Source organism: Chrysemys picta, chromosome 15 (genome assembly GCF_011386835.1).
Source record: "Chrysemys picta bellii isolate R12L10 chromosome 15, ASM1138683v2, whole genome shotgun sequence".
Classification (NCBI taxonomy): domain Eukaryota; kingdom Metazoa; phylum Chordata; order Testudines; family Emydidae; genus Chrysemys; species Chrysemys picta.
In genome coordinates this window covers 1,257,036-1,274,632 of record NC_088805.1, presented here as the reverse complement: position 1 = coordinate 1,274,632, position 17,597 = coordinate 1,257,036, and the positions used below count along the sequence as shown (strand labels likewise).

General features: G+C 48.6%; 1 protein-coding gene across 2 annotated transcripts in view; it reads left to right on the top strand.

The window, feature by feature from the left end:
* The window catches only part of HORMAD2 (HORMA domain containing 2), a 143,696-nt gene that overhangs the window by 28,631 nt on the left and 97,468 nt on the right, over positions 1–17,597 (top strand). For both annotated transcript variants that reach the window (XM_065568149.1, XM_065568148.1), the window contains exon 10: positions 932–1,179. In XM_065568149.1, the coding sequence (XP_065424221.1) occupies positions 932–1,179 (248 nt within the window). The remainder of the gene's footprint in view (positions 1–931; positions 1,180–17,597) is intronic.

Here is a 17,597-nt window from a genome sequence, read left to right as displayed (position 1 = left end):
TGAGCAACACATGCCACGGTAAAGGGGAACAAAGAATAGAAAGATGAAATCTGGACCCAGAAAGCTGCTGTGATGAGACAGCATGCAAAATAGAATAGTGCCATTCAGTGCTTAAAGATGTGACACATGCTTTCTAAGGAAATAGTCACAAACTTTTAAGAAATACAGCTGGGCAATGGAAAAGGGACACATCCTTTCCCTTTACCTCAGTATGAGGAGCAAACATACTTGGCTAGGTTGGTATTTATCCAGAAAGTGAGTGTATAAATGGCATCTCAGATTTCCAAGTTTATTATCTCTCAGTGACTCCAGCTCAAATGTGCTCTGTTAATAGACTTTGAAGCCAGAAAGGACCGTTCCGATAATCTAGTCTGACATCTTGCATAATAGATCATAGGACAGAATTTTTATTACTTCTGTAAGAGATTAGCCAGGATTTTAATTTGCATACAAAGCAGGAGGTTTCCACTAGACCACCATCCCTTTGCAAGGTTACACATAAAAAGATTTTTTTTCCTCCTCGGGCCAGCCCCACAAACTTCAATCTGAGATTAAACTGGTCTCTTTCTTTCTTGTGTATCTTCACTAATAATAAAAATTCTGTAGAGCAGATGTTACCCAATTGCACCTCTACAACCTCATTGCTTGGCTAGATGATGTAAAGTGAGGGGAAAATATGAAGATAGTGGGGTTACCCAAGTATATCTGGGCAACAGGGGGCTGCAGAAAGACTTGTGGAGACTTCTCCTGCCATTGGGCTGCAGAAGCTTTGATGTCCTGGGGAGGATGTTTCCTTTGCATTTCACACCCCAATTAAATCTATCCAGAGACCCGCCTAATTACTTGGGCTAGGTTCTGGATTTGTCCATCATTGCAGATTAAAGTGGCTTAGAATTTAGTCTATCAACTGAGGACACTCTTCCCTGTGCAGTAACTCCTGATGATTACCAGCCCCCTGGCTTTAAGGAAGACAGCAGCCCAGATAACTTGTTGTTTGATGGAGACCCTGTCAACCTGAAAGTTGGGTCCATATCCACTGGGTTTCATATCCTGAAAGTAAGATTGACAACTGAGAGCAAGAGGATGAGGACTTTGGGAAGCAGCCTGATCCAGGAGAATGGCCCTACTGAGATCTCTCATCAAGGGTTAGATTGTGACGAAGAAGAGAGTAGTACCAAGGTAAGGAAATGGCTCCAAGTCACCAGCAGTTACTGTGGGGAGTGGGCTTTGCCTTTATTGTCTCCCCTGAAAAGAGAGACATTTTCTATGAATTCCAGCTTTAACCTGTTCTCGCTTAGCAGTATTCTGAGGTAGGGCAGCAGTGCTGTAGTGGCATGAGCAGGGTGCTAGAAGTCAGTAGACCTAAAGTTTTTTTTCCCAACATTGCACTGACTCACTGGGCAAGCCACATCCTCTCTCTGTATCTCATTCTCCCCATCTGCAAAATGAGGCTAATGACACCCACCCACCCTTGTGAAGAGCTTTAAGATCTATGGATGAAAAACTGTACAGCTGCTGGTGGTGCTAAAACTCTTGTTTTGGACATCATAATAATGTCTCTAGTCTTGCCTCATTGAAATCAATGGTACAACTCCTAGGATTTCACACTGGCAATGTAGGAAGGAAGGCAGAATGATGGGAAACTAGGTTACATAGCTGTAATTTATGGTCTCTGAATGTGACTTCTCCATAGACCCATCCTGGTTCTTCTTGTCCATTGGGTCTATGTGTGGATCAGTGTTTTAAAATTTTCCCCAGTAGTACAGTGACCTAAGGTTGACTTGTAAGTTGTATCAGGTTTTTGTTCTGAGTGCACAATCTGAGAATGAGAATCTGTGGAGGAGATCAACTCAGGGAGCTAATTGTTTTTAGCCAAATAATCTAGCTTTTCTGGATTGTCTTCACCCTCTTCTGTAAACAGATTGAAAAATGCTTTTTTAAAAATCCGTCGGATCTGAGTCTCCATTACCCTGAACTTTGTGGCATCATTTCCATCAGTGCAAAGTGAACATTAAAATGCTGTCATATCAGAATTGTCTCATGTACCTTTTCTGGCATTAAATTACCTCTCCTGAGCCCAATGCCAGTGGGACTGCATGATCATAACTGAGAATAGATTTTGGCCTGGTTCTCATTAAAGTCTCTATTCTTCTTCGAGTGCTTGCTCATATCCATTCCATTAGGTGTGTGCGCGCCGCGTGCACGATCGTCGGAAGATTTTCTACCCTAGCAACACCGGCGGGTCGGCTGTGGAGCCCCCTAGAGTGGCGCCTTCATGGTGCTGAATATATACCCCAGCCGACCCGGCGCCCCCTCAGTTCCTTCTTACCGCCCCTGACGGTCGTTGGAACTGTGGAGCGCTGCTTAGCTGTTCTCCACTCTCCCTAGCTTAGTTATAGTTATAGTTGTAGTTCTAGTGTTTATAGTTAAATAGTTAAATAGTTTTAAAGTTGTTATTGTAGTTCAGGGGATTAAGGGGGTCGTCTCCCCCTTTCTCCCCCGGCCGCGGGGCCGGGCTCATGCCCAACGCTCCCGGCTTCAAGCAGTGCGCCTCCTGCGCTAAGCCTATGCCCACGAGCGACCCGCACGACTCCTGTCTGAAGTGCCTGGGAGAGTCCCATCAAACAGATAAGTGCAAGATCTGTAAGGCCTTCAGACCAAGGACCAAGAAGGAGCGGGACTTTCGGCTCCGGCAACTCCTGATGGAGGCAGCACTTAGTCCGGACGCTCCATCTACAAGCCAGGCCCCGGCACCTAGCGCCTCGGTGCGCAGTGCCCCGGCGGCACCGGCTACGACGACCACGCGAGTGGCGTCGGACAAGCCTCCCCGGCACCGGACCTCGTCGGCACCGCAAGCACAGCAAGTGCCTCGGCGCCGGTCATTATCCCCAGGGCATAAAAAAGCCCATAAGACGGGGACCTCCGTGCCGAAGACGCCGGCTCCCCCAGTGCCGGGGGTAGAGCCGCGTCCGCCGGTGGAGCACCGAAAACAGATGCCTCCAGCACCGTCGACTCCGGCGCCGAGGCCGTTGAGTCCGGTGCAGATAGCGTCTCCACCGAGGCCGGCGGTGATACAGTGCCTCCCGTCGACTCCAGAGACCTTCGCGGCGGCGAGAGACTTAATAGCTCTCACGGAGCCGGCACCGCCCCAACCACCGGCACCGACGGCACCGTTGACTCGCCCGGTCCAGTCGAGGGGGAAACCTGCCTTGATGCGCCCTCCATCGCAAGGGCTGGAACCTCGGCACCGATCCAGGTCCCGAAGCAGGTCCCCACGCCGCTCGCAGTCCCGGCGCCGAATATCACCTCGGCACCGGTCGTACTCGCGGCCAAGATCTTCTTCGCGGCACCGCTCTACGTCTCGGCACCGCTATGATCGTCGGCACCGATCAACGTCGAGACGTAGTTCTCGGCACCGCTACGGTCGACGCTCGACGTCGAGAGGCCGCTCCCGGCACCGGGCATACTCCAGGTCCTCGTCGAGGTCCAGGTCCGACTCCCGGCACCGACGAGGTCATCGGCACCGGTCGCGGTCCCGGCACCGATCGCCGGCACCGCGTAGAGATAGATCATCTCCGGACCGGCACCGTGCGGCACCGCAGCCCACGGGAATCGTCTCGACGCTCTCGGCACCGCCGTGGCCATCGAGATCGGTGTCTCGCTCCTCGGAGGACCTCTCGAGATCGGCATACCCCCCTCAGGGGCAAGCCGAGGAACAGGACTTGGGCCATTGGCAGGACACGGCAGAGGACCATTCTCATGGCCCATCTCACTGGTCGTTTTGGACCCCGTGGGCGTACCATCAGGCGCAAGGGGCTCCAATTGCTTCGACCTCTCGCTCTGGTCACTCCGTCAGAAGGGCCCCGGAGTCCACCATTTCTCGGCCTCCGCCAGGGGGCATGGAGGCTTCTGTGTCCGCACCACCTGACGCCCTGGACCCAGGCGCAGGTGATGCTCCGGCCCAGGAACAGGGAGACCAGGACCAGCCCTTGGATCCTGTTCCACCGGAGGCATCTTCCTCTTCTTCTCCGGATGAGGCAGTGGCGGGCACATCGTGCACAGGTCCACCTCCAATAGATCTTCGGGCTCACCAGGATCTTCTGCGCAGGATGGCCCGTAATATGGACCTGCAGGCGGAGGAGATAGTGGAGGTGCACGACCCGATCGTGAATATCCTCGGAGCGGATGCCCCATCGAGGGTGGCGTTACCCCTGATCCGCACGATACAGGCCAATGCTTCTACGATATGGCAGACTCCTGCCTCTATCCCACCCACAGCGAGAGGGGTGGAAAGGAAATACTTTGTCCTGTCTAAAGACTACGGGTACTTGTATACCCACCCCCAGCCGTGTTCACTGGTGGTGGCATCAGTGAACGCAAGGGAGCGCCACGGTCAGCAGGCCGCAGCGCCCAAATCAAAGGAGGCTAAGCGCCTCGATTTATTCGGCCGTAAAGTTTACTCAGCCGGAGGGCTGCAACTTAGAGCGGCTAACCAGCAGGCGCTCTTGAGCCGCTATAGCTTTAACTCCTGGAACTCTATGGGGAAGTTCAAGGAGTTGGTTCCCCAAGAGTCCAGGGAGGAGTTTGGAGCCCTGGTAGAGGAGGGTAAGAAGGTGGCTCGGACCTCCTTACAGGCCTCCTTAGACATAGCGGACTCTGCTGCGAGAACCCTGGCCTCAGGTATCGCTATGCGGAGGATCTCCTGGCTCCAGGTCTCGGGTCTGCCTCAGGAACTGCAGCAAACCCTGCAGGATCTACCCTTCGAAGGTCAAGGGTTGTTTTCAGAAAAGACGGACTCTCGCCTGCAGAGCCTCAAGGACTCCAGGACGATCATGCGTTCCTTAGGGATGCATGTTGTGGGCCCTCAGCGCAGGCCATTTAGACCGCAGCCTCAGCGCTTCTACCCCCCCCCGCCTCGTCAGAGACAGGACTCGGCCCGGAGGTGAGGACGAGGTGGTAGAAGAAGGTGGACCGGCCCTCAACCTGGTCAGAACCAGGGGCCACCTAGACCACCTTCAGGCCCCAGGCAGAACTTTTGAAGGTGCGGTCGAGGACGGCGCCCCAGTCATCCCCCAGGATCCAGCCCCATCCTTTCGGGATCGCCTTTCCCATTTCCACCATGCCTGGTCCCTTATAACCTCGGACCGTTGGGTCCTTCGCACGGTGGACAGGGGATATGCTATCCAGTTTTCTTCAATTCCCCCCTTCTCCCCCCCTTCCCCGTCCCTCTTCAGGGACCCTTCTCACGAGCAACTTCTTATACAGGAAGTTTCCACGCTCCTTGCTATGGGGGCCATAGAGGAGGTTCCAGTGGAGTTAAGGGGCAGGGGATTCTATTCCCGTTACTTTCTCATTCCCAAGTCCAAAGGAGGTCTGCGACCCATCTTGGACTTGCGCGGACTCAACAAATTCGTAGTAAAGTTGAAGTTCCGCATGGTCTCTCTGGGGGCCATTATCCCTTCCCTCGATCCTGGAGACTGGTTCGCCGCCCTCGACATGAAAGACGCATACTTTCACATTGCAATTTACCCGCCTCACAGACGCTTCCTGCGATTTGTGGTAAGCAAGGTGCACTACCAATTTGCAGTCCTTCCCTTCGGCCTATCCTCGGCCCCAAGGGTGTTCACGAAATGTATGGCTGTCGTGGCAGCGTACCTTCGTCGGCAAGGGATACAGGTGTTCCCGTACCTAGACGACTGGCTGGTACGCGGTCGCACCAAAGAACAAGTTCGAGATCACGTCCACATAATAGTGCACACATTCAACAAGTTGGGTATCCTACTCAACAAGGACAAATCCACTCTAGAACCTACCCAGAGAATAGAATTCATCGGCGCGGTTCTAGACTCCAGACGTGCACAAGCCATCCTGCCAGACAATCGCTTTTGCACCATCACGAGCCTCATTCAAGGACTCAAGGCCTTCCCAACTACCACGGTGAGGTCGTGCCTTACCCTGCTGGGTCACATGGCTTCCTGCACGTACGTAACCAGGCATGCCAGACTTCGGCTTCGCCCACTCCAGACCTGGGTGTCATCAATATACCGCCCACATCGGGACAGCCTGAACATGGTGGTCACGGTCCCGAACTCGGTCCTGACCTCCCTCTCCTGGTGGCTAGACCACAAGGTGGTTTGCGAGGGGATGCCGTTTCACGCCCCACAACCCTCTCTGCACCTGGTCACAGACGCTTCATCCCTGGGTTGGGGCGCCCATCTCAACGAACACCATACCCAGGGCCTGTGGACTGCACCCCAGATAGCCCTGCACATCAATGTTCGGGAACTGATGGCGGTGCGCCTGGCGTGCCAGGCATTTCTCAATCTCCTACGTGGCCGCTGTGTGTTAGTTCTCATCGACAACACCACTGCCATGTTTTACATCAACAAGCAAGGAGGAGCACGTTCGTCAATTCTATGCCAAGAGGCCATTCGCCTGTGGGACTTCTGCATCGCCCACTCAATCCATCTCACGGCATCGTTCCTCCCTGGAGTCCAGAACACTCTGGCGGACCGACTCAGCAGGTCCTTTCAAACACACGAGTGGTCTATCCGTCCGGACATCATACATTCCGTTTTCCAGAAGTGGGGGTTTCCCCAGATAGACCTGTTTGCATCTCGAGACAACAGGAAGTGCCACGTGTTCTGCTCCCTGCAAGGTCGAGCTCCGGGCTCCCTCTCGGATGCGTTTCTCCTTCCCTGGAAAGACCACCTGTTTTATGCCTTCCCTCCGTTTCCTCTGGTCCACAAGGTACTGCTCAAATTGCGCAGAGACCAGGCACAGGTGATTCTGATCGCCCCAGCGTGGCCGAGACAACATTGGTACACCACGCTATTGGAGCTCTCGGTTCAGACACCGATCCCGCTTCCATTATGCCCGGATCTCATCTCTCAGGACCACGGCCGCCTGCGTCACCCCGACCTGCAATCACTCCACCTCACGGCGTGGCTGCTCCATGGTTCACCCAGGCAGAGCAGCAGTGCTCGCACTCTGTCCAACAGATTCTGCTGAGCAGTAGGAAGCCCTCAACATGGACCACATACTTGGCCAAGTGGAAGCGGTTCTCCTGTTGGTGCGAACAACGAGCCACGTCCCCGTTACAGGCGCCTATTCCTCTCATATTGGAATATCTCCTCTCCCTAAAACAGCAAGGGTTGGCGATATCTTCAATTAGAGTTCACCTGGCCGCTATATCGGCCTTTCATCCAGGGGAACTCGCGTCTTCGGTATTCTCTAACCCGATGGTCGTTAGATTCCTCAAGGGCTTAGACCGGATGTACCCACAACAACGTCAGCCCGTTCCGACGTGGGACCTCAACCTGGTTCTCTCCAAGCTCACAGGTCCTCCATTCGAGCCACTGGCCACCTGTTCACTTCTGTACCTATCCTGGAAGACAGCCTTCCTCGTAGCCATCACCTCAGCAAGGCGCGTTTCTGAACTCAGGGCGCTTACATCCGAGCCCCCTTACACAGTTTTTCATAAGGATAAAGTGCAGCTCCGCCCACATCCTGCCTTTCTCCCTAAGGTGGTTTCTCCATTTCATATCAACCAGGATATATTTCTCCCGGTCTTTCATCCTAAACCACATGCTACTCGCCAGGATCAACGTTTGCATTCTCTGGACGTACGCAGGGCCCTGGCCTTCTATATTGACCGCACAAGGCACTTTAGAAAGACGACGCAACTCTTCGTTGCAGTGGCCGACCGAATGAAAGGTTCACCGGTCTCCTCACAACGCCTATCCTCATGGATTACGTCTTGCATCCGGACTTGCTATGACCTGGCAGGTGTCTCAGCACCGCACCTCACCGCTCACTCCACGAGGGCCCAAGCTTCCTCGACGGCTTTCCTGGCGCAAGTTCCGATCCAGGACATTTGTAGAGCTGCGGTTTGGTCATCAGTCCACACATTTACAGCGCACTATGCACTAGTGCAGCAGTCCAGGGACGATGCTGCTTTCGGATCAGCGGTTTTGCACACAGCAATGTCTCACTCCGACCCCACCACCTAAGTTGGGCTTGGGAGTCACCTAATGGAATGGATATGAGCAAGCACTCGAAGAAGAAAAGACGGTTACTCACCGTTGTAACTGTTGTTCTTCGAGATGTGTTGCTCATATCCATTCCAAACCCGCCCCCCGTCCCCACTGTCGGAGTAGCCGGCAAGAAGGAACTGAGGGGGCGCCGGGTCGGCTGGGGTATATATTCAGCGCCATGAAGGCGCCACTCTAGGGGGCTCCACAGCCGACCCGCCGGTGTTGCTAGGGTAGAAAATCTTCCGACGATCGTGCACGCGGCGCGCACACACCTAATGGAATGGATATGAGCAACACATCTCGAAGAACAACAGTTACAACGGTGAGTAACCGTCTTTTTCTTCCACTGACATCCCGTTTCTTTAGAATTTGAAAAACCTTAATTCCTTGGGTAAATAACATAATTTTCTTCTCCATCTCATTATTGTGGCTAGAGCACTCAACTGAGATTCAGGAGACTGGCTGTTCGATGCCCAGCTCTGCCATTGGATTGCTGGGTAATCTGAGGTTGAACAAGGACAAGTGCAGAGTCCTGCACTTAGGACGGAAGAATCCCATGCACTGCTACAGACTAGGGACCGAGTGGCTAGGCAGCAGTTCTGCAGAAAAGGACCTTGGGGTTACAGTGGACAAGAAGCTGGATATGAGTCAACAGTGTGCCCTTGTTGCCAAGAAAGCTAACGGTATTTTGGGCTGTATAAGTAGGGACATTGCCAGTAGATCGAGAGACGTGATCATTCCCCTCTATTCGACATTGGTGAGGCCTCATCTGGAGTACTGTGTCCCAGGGCTGCCCACGGGGGGGGGGGGGGGGGGAGAGCAAGTGGGGCAATTTGCCCCGGGCCCCACAGTGTCCCCAACGAGAATATAGTATTCTATAGTATTGCAACTTTTTTTTTATGGAAGGGGCCCCCAAAATTGCTTTGCCCCAGACCCCCTGAATCCTCTGGGCAGCCCTGCTATGTTCAGTTTTGGGCCCCACACTACAAGAAGGATGTGGAAAAATTGGAAAGAGTCCAGCGGAGGGCAACAAAAATGATTAGGGGGCTGGAGCTCATGACTTATGAGAAGAGGCTGAGGGAACTGGGATTGTTTAGTCTGCAGAAGAGAAGAATGAGGGGGGATTTGATAGCTGCTTTCAACTACCTGAAAGGGGGTTCCAAAGAGGATGGATCTAGACTGTTCTCAGTGGTACCAGAAGACAGAAGAAGGAGTAATGGTCTCAAGTTGCAGTGGGGGAGGTTTAAGTTGGATATTAGGAAAAACCTTTTCACTAGGAGGGTGGTGAAGCACTGGAATGGGTTACCTAGGGAGGTGGTGGAATCTCCTTCCTTAGAGGTTTTTAAGGTCAGGCTTGACAAAGCCCTGGCCGGGATGATTTAGTTGGGAATTGGTCCTGGTTTGAGCAGGGGGTTGGACTAGATACCTCCTGAGGTCCCTTTCAACCCTGATATTCTATGATTCTATTCTATTATTCTAAGTCATTTCAACTCCCTGTGCCTCAGCTTTCTCATTTCTGAAATGGGGATAATGATGATCACTTCTTTTGTTAAGTGCTTTTAGATCTACAACTGTAAAGTGCAATATAAAGGCTAGGTGGTGGTGGTGTTTTTAAAAAGTGTTCTCTTCTTTGGATTTCCCAGCGTGTCCTTACTTCTCCCATGTCTGTCTTCTAGATCATGAGATCTTCTGGGAGAGACTCTCTCCACATTAGTGTCTTGTACAGCTCAGACCTAACCATGTCACAAACATTATTGTTATTATTTGTATTCTGGTAGCACTTAGAAGCCTCAAACATAGAGCAGGGACCCACAGTGCTAGTTGCTAAACAAACACCTAAGAAGCGACAGTCCCTGCCCCAAAGAGTCTACAGTCCAAATACAAGTGCTTGTCTACACAGGGCTATTGGCCAACATAGCTATAACGGAATAATTATTCCACGGTAGCTATTCTGGAATAACTCCCTGTATGGTTACTGGATTCTGAAATAAAAGTGACTTTATTCTGGAATAGTTGTTCCGCTTCCAAAGGCCTAAAACAAGAGAGACTCCAATGTGTACCAATAATGACCTTTTCAAAGTTATGAAGCCTCATGTCAAATCAAAATGTGAATTTCTGCCTCTTATCTCTCTGACACATCTATCTGAAGTTTTATTCTGTGTGTGTACCTGTCTAGATGCCTGAGCCAAAGCCCATTGAAGTCAATGAAAAGAGTCCCAACGATTGGTGGATTTTGGATTAGGCCCTATCTACCTGTATTACATGGTATTAGTGGGATTTGTAGAACAACAAATTTGTCTGCAAATGATGGAGTAAGTTTGAGCCAGTCTAGAGGGTCACTTGCCATGGGAGATCTCAGCTCAGAGAATATCACACGAATCTGATTACTAGGGTATGTTCCAGGGATTATGTTGTGAACCTGGTGAGCTACGTATTAGTAGGTTAGGAAGTTAAAGGGATTATGTGTAGGAAATGGAGGCCTAAAACCCTAATATCTATAATGACTGGAGAGTGTAGGACTTGGTTCCTGCCTTGCCAAGGTGAAAGGCCTCCCATATATGCCCTGTATTTGGCAGTGTCCAAACTTGGACCTTCAGACCTTCCCACTGAAAGAGTCGGGAAGAGGAAATAGAAGAAATACATTATTTAGCTTTGCAGTTCTCAAACTGTGGATTGGGACACCACTGTGGGTCGTGACCCCATTTTAATGGGGTTGCCAGGACTGGCTTATACTTAGAATCATAGAATCATAGAATATCAGAGTTGGAAGGGACCTCAAGAGGTCATCTAGTCCAACCCCCTGCTCAAAGCAGGACCAATTCCCAGCTAAATCATCCCAGCCAGGGCTTTGTCAAGCCGGGCCTTAAAAACCTCCAAGGAAGGAGACTCCACCACCTCCCTAGGTAACGCATTCCAGTGTTTCACCACCCTCCTAGTGAAATAGTTTTTCCTGATATCCAACCTGGACCTCCCCCACTGCAACTTGAGACCATTGCTCCTTGTTCTGTCGTCTGCCACCACTGAGAACAGCTGAGCTCCATCCTCTTTGGAACCCCCCTTCAGGTAGTTGAAGGCTGCTATCAAATCCCCCCTCATTCTTCTCTTCTGGAGACTAAACAATCCCAGTTCCCTCAGCCTCTCCTCATAAGTCATGTGCTCCAGACCCCTAATCATTTTTGTTGCCCTCCGCTGGACTCTTTCCAATTTTTCCACATCCTTCTTGTAGTGTGGGGCCCAAAACTGGACACAGTATTCCAGATGAGGCCTCACCAATGTCGAATAAAGGGGAACGATCACGTCCCTCGATCTGCTGGCAATGCCCCTACTTATACAGCCCAAAATGCTGTTAGCCTTCTTGGCAACAAGAGCACACTGTTGACTCATATCCAGCTTCTCGTCCACTGTGACCCCTAGGTCCTTTTCTGCAGAACTGCTACCTAGCCATTCGGTCCCTAGTCTGTAGCAGTGCATGGGATTCTTCCGTCCTAAGTGCAGGACTCTGCACTTGTCCTTGTTGAACCTCATCAGGTTTTTTTCGGCCCAATCTTCTAATTTGTCTAGGTCCCTCTGTATCCGATCCCTACCCTCTAGTGTATCTACCACGCCTCCTAGTTTAGTGTCATCTGCAAACTTGCTGAGAGTGCAGTCCACACCATCCTCCAGATCATTAATAAAGATATTAAACAAAACCGGCCCCAGGACCGACCCTTGGGGCACTCCGCTTGAAACCGGCTGCCAACTAGACATGGAGCCATTGATCACTACCCGTTGAGCCCGACGATCTAGCCAGCTTTCTATCCACCTTACAGTCCATTCATCCAGCCCATACTACTTGCTGGTGCCCAAGTCGCACTACCCAGGGCCGAAGCTCAAAGCCCAAGGGTTTCAGCTCTGTATGGCAGGGCTCAGGTTACAGGCCCCCTGACTGGGGCTGAAGCCCTTTGTCTTTGGCCCCCTCCCCCCCACGGAGTGGCGGGGCTCAGGTTGGCTCAGGCTTTGGTCCTCCCTCCTGGGGTTATGTAGTAATTTTTGTTGTCATGGGCATTGCAGTACAATGAAGTTTGAGAACCCCTGATCTAGCTGCTGTAAACTCTGTGCCTGCATGCATCTAGAGGAGCTGCCTGAAAACCTGCCAATGAGTTAAATAAAGATGGTGGAGACTGTATTCCACTAGCTCTGTCTGATACAAACCCACAATCCTCCTACCCCAGTATGGGAACCATTCCCATTATATTGTACCCAGCCTTTTAAGAGAAATGTACAAATTGTGGTGCCTCTCTATCACTTGGCATCATTCAGCGAGATGCTGTGCTCCCATAACCAATAACTAACCATGGAAAATGGGGAGCCATAGAGGTCGGATTTTTCAAAAGAGCTCAGCGTGTTGGTGTCACAGTTTTCGGGGTTAACTGCACCTTTGTCCCTCACCCACCTACCCACCCCTGGTCTTTTTCGAGGGCACCAGCTTTAGGTTTTAGGCTTCCCAGTCATCACCTCTCCTTGGGGAGAGACCTGCCACTCTCTCCCTTCAGATGGGGGTTTGGGCTTGCAGTCCCTCTGCACCTCGCTGTGGTTTTTCCAGCAGGTCTGACTGGGGTCCAGCACCTGTGGTTTACTCGTTCTTTAGGGACCATAACAGTGCTCACCAGTCACCAACCAGCTTTCACAAAGCAAACTGCATTTATTCTTCGGGTAAAAGCATTACAGAGAAAACATATAAAAAACAATAAAAGAACCTATATGCATTCTAAAAGCTTATCAGAGGTCACCCCCAGCTCCAACACAGAGCTCTGGTTTGTGTCAGTCTTTCAAACCCTAGGCTGAGTTTGCCCCTTTGGTTACATGTTTGTCAGGTTTTAGATCAGGAACCAGACCCACCTGGACAATTCAGCAGTTTATTTATACAGCTCAGGCCTTTGATCTCTAAGAACAGGTAGTCACCAGTCAATGGCTCTGTCATTGCTCCTTCCCCACTCTGAACTTTGGGGTACAGATGTGGGGGCCTGCATGAAAACTTCTAAGCTTAACTACCAGCTTAGATCTGGTCCGCTGCCACCACTCCCAAAATGCTAATTCCCTTCCCTGGGTAGCCTTGAGAGACTCTTCACCAATTCCCTGGTGAATACAGATCCAAACCCCTTGGATCTTAAAACAAGGAGAAATTAACCATCCCCCTCCTTTCTCCCACCAACTCCTGGTGGATCAAGATCCAACCCCCTTGGATCTAAAAACAAGGAAAATCAATCAGGTTCTTAAAAAGAAGGCTTTTAATTAAAGAAAAAGGTAAAAATCATCTCTGTAAAATCAGGATGGAAAATAACTTTACAGGGTAATCAAATTTAAAGAGCCCAGAGGACCCCCCTCTAGCCTTAGGTTCAAAGTTACAGCAAACAGAGGTAAACACCCTAGTAAAAGGTACATTTACAAGTTGAGAAAACAAAGATAAGCTAACACGCCTTGCCTGGCTGTTTACTTACAAGTTTGAAATATGAGAGACTTGTTCAGAAAGATGTGGAGAACCTGGATTGATGTCTGGTCCCTCTCAGTCCCAAGAGCAAACAACCCCCAAAACAAAGAGCACAAACAAATGCCTTCCCCGCCCCAAGATTTGAAAGTATCTTGTCCCCTTATTGGTCCTTTGGGTCAGGTGTCAGCCAGGTTACCTGAGCTTCTTAACCCTTTACAGGTAAAAGGATTTTGGAGTCTCTGGCCAGGAGGGATTTTATAGTACTGTACACAGGAGAGCTGTTACCCTTCCCTTTATAGGTTTCAGAGTAGCAGCCGTGTTAGTCTGTATCCCTTTATAGTTATGACAGGCTCTCTCCTCAGGTCGTAGCTTCAAAAGGCTGAGTTTTTGCATAAATGTGGTTGTGGAATTTGCACTAACCATTCCCCATGGATTCCCAGGAAACTCAACAGCTTATTGTCCCAAAAGTCCATGCCCATCCGGCACATTTCAGCATCACTGTTTGAACTCTTTACACTTCCCAGGTCTCAAATCTGTCACAGTTCAGTGTACATTGATCTGAAAATCTGCCCGTGAATGTCACAGTGGGAGGTGCTGGCAGCTGAGCAATTTTGAAAATCTGGCCCCAGCTTTTGGTGCTGACCTCTTAAAAATCTGGCCCTGACCTCTTTTGAAAATCATCTCTTTGTTACATTTCCACGCAGGGCATGTAGTTGAGGATGGGTAAGTGGGATTGGAAAAGCACTGAAAGCATTTAAATTCAGAATGAGTGATCTGCAATCAGGGTGGATTTGATTTAAATCGTGATTTAAATCACTAGTCAGGAAGACTCGATTTAATTGTGGATTTCTACATAAAAGTGCATTCCTGTTGGTTGTTATAACCTTAATACATGTTCTTCACAACTCAGAGATAGATGTAGGTTTCATTTTTAGAAGGTACACACTTTACATTTTTAAAGTGATTTATTTTGAAAACGTTTTGGATTCGTTTTACAGCTATATCAGAAAATGAATGATTGGTTGTTTCATTTACCAAAGGTAATTGAAGCAGATATTTATGAAGTCATTGGAAGATGAACTATCTCCAGTTCAACAGGTTAATCATTAATATTTGGAGGATTTTCTTGCCATGCTGTATTAGAAGGAGACTGTCACCAGACAGACATTTAAATTGTTTTATTTAACTAAAACAACAATGTTATTGTGACGCTCTGTACCTCGGGGGAACACCCTACACCCCCAGGTTCATCTTTTTAAAATGATTGTGTGGTATCCAATGCAAAGTTTGTCATGTTGGGTGTCTTTGGAAGGCTCATAATGCGCTGAGCATGGTTGTTATAGTGATGTTATAGTAATTGTTACAGTAATGTTATAGTAAGGTTATAATTTCATGTATATAGTTATGAGGCTGAAAATGTATCCTCATGGTTTAAAGCAAGCCCATGCAAAAACTCCCCAAGAACAGAGAGGCAGTTCACACCTCATCAGGGCATGGATGGGACAAACCCAGCCCAGCCTCACAGGAACAATGGACACTGGCTTAGGCAGCAACAAAATAATCTGTTATCTGACCCTTGAGGGAGTCACCCCCTTCCTTTGGGCAGTTTGGGACTGTGATGAGGTAATGCTCACCTGACTCTGAAGCGGGGTGGGGGGGACAAAGCCAAGAGGAAAGAAAGGACATGATAAAAGGGAGAGACTTTGCCATGCTCTCTCTCTCTCCCACCTACATCTACAGACACCACCACCACCAAGCAATGCTGATCAAAGGGGAGAGCCTGACTGAAAAGTAACCAGCCAGCCTGTAGTGAGAAGCATCTAAGTTTTTAAGGACATTGAAAGTGTTAAGATGAGCTTAGAATGCGTTTTGCTTTTATTTCATTTGACCAAATCTGACTTGTTATGCTTTGAATTATAATCACTTAAATCTACCTTTATAGTTAATAAATCTGTTTGTTTATTCTACCTGAAGCACTGCATTTGGTTTGCAGTGTGTCAGAGACTCCCCTTGGGAGAACAAGCCTGGTATATATCAATTTCTTTGTTAAATTTTCAAAATTATATAAGCTTGCAGCATCCAGCAGGCATAACTGGGCACTGCAAGACAGAGGTTCCTATGGTTGTGTCTGGGACCGGGGATATTGGCTAGTCTCATTCACCTGCAAGTAGCTGGGAGCAGCTTACATGCCAGAGGCTGTGCATGAACAACCCAGGAGTGAGGTTCTCACAGCAGAGCAGGGTCAGGCTGGCTCCCAGAGTCAAGGATTGGAGAAGCCTAGCAGATCACTGGTCCAGATAACACCAGAGGGGAATGTCACAGTTATGTATTCTGTTTTTTTTTCTTCAACAGCAAACATATAATATTTTAACAAAACGAGCATATGAAATTTTTTTTTTTAAACAAAAATTAAATCGACTATGTCAGCCAGGTCAACATGAGAAACTTAAAATATTGGCTTCAGAAGCTAACTGAGTTGTCTTCACCTTCATTTTCCTGTTTGTTCATAATCTGGAAAAGAAAAACAAGCTTTCCTGCTTTTTCAGGTCCCAAACGATTTCTCAATTTGGAATGAATTAGTCCAAAGGAAGAAAATATTCTTTCTACACCGGCAGAAGAAGCTACTACTGTTAAAAGTGAGATTATCATTTCAACAGTCTCTGAATCCAAGTGCTTAAGTGACTTCCACCAGTTCATTGGTATGACTTTCTTTAAAACATCATCAGCAAACATATATTTCTTGAATGGTTCACCCTTAGCTCTGAAGTTTATTATAGTTGGCATTATGGCATTGCTGGATGTCCATGTCATAGCCAACGTCTCTTCTTCAGCAGTTAACGTTTGACCCTGGTATCAAGTATTGAGAATACTTGCAAGAAAATGAGCTGGAGATAGTACTTGTCCCGTGCGTTTTTTTAATGCTTGTAATTTAACTCTGTCATTGAATATTTCTCTTTTTAAGATCTCACCCAGTTCCTTCCAAATTTCAACAGCATCAGCAATAAAACAGCTATTTCCCTGCCTTTTGTTCAAGGCCACAGAAATAGGCTTCAGGATTCTCAACATGTGTTCAACATTTCTCTTAAGCCCAATGTTGAGAACTTTGGCTGTGACAGTGCCATCTATTTTTTCACGATTTTGTTCACAAACTGTCATCAGATTAGGCCAGTTCTTGATATAGTGCTCAAAAAGTCCACTACTGAGTTCCATCACACGTCTTCTGGGAGAGTTAGCTTGGTTCCTCCCAGTTTTTTCAGAGCAGCTGCTGCAAAGTAGTTGTTGTGGAAGTATTTTGCAATTTCAACAACATTAGCCTTTATTTCTGGAACACTGAAGTCTTTGGCTAGGAGGTGCATCAAATGAGCACTGCAACCGTATATTATTAGCTTGGAACTCTCTTCACTCGCTTCCAAATAATTTCTTCTCATCTTGGATACATTTGCAGCATCGTCTGTGACCAAGCTGCTTACTAGACATTTGCATTTTTTTTCACAGTTTGTTAGAGCTTTTACTGCTACTTCTTGTAAGTATTCTGCTGTGTGCGCATTTCCTGATGTATCAATTGTTTCTGTAAGGAAGACATTCCCTTCTTCTGTTGTCACACAAGCACATACAACAGGATCATTGTGGACATTGCTCCACTCATCAAGACTCAGGTTAACAATTTTACCCTTTAGACCTTTTGCACACTGCTCAATTTCTCTTTCATACACTTTATCCAGCAATTTGCCTGCGACATCTGCTCTGTTGGATGGACTGTATCCTGATCTTAATGACTGAACCATGTTAATGAAGTGTGGGTTCTCAATCATACAGAAAGGAGAGTTCGTTGCATAAACAAACCAGGCAATTTTTTCATCAATTACCTCCTTTTGTAATCTGCTGGTTCTTATCACAAACTTATCTATGGTTGTTTTTGGATGATGGAGATTTTTTTTTCTTTTTGCTACAGGTGATATACTGTGGCTATGTGACATACATGGTGTGACTGAAACACTATCTTTGGCAGATAACTCTGAAACTATAGAAAATGATGGTGATCTTGAAGGTGGATAGTCTTCAGAATCCTGTATGTTGAGGATGGATTCTCCTAA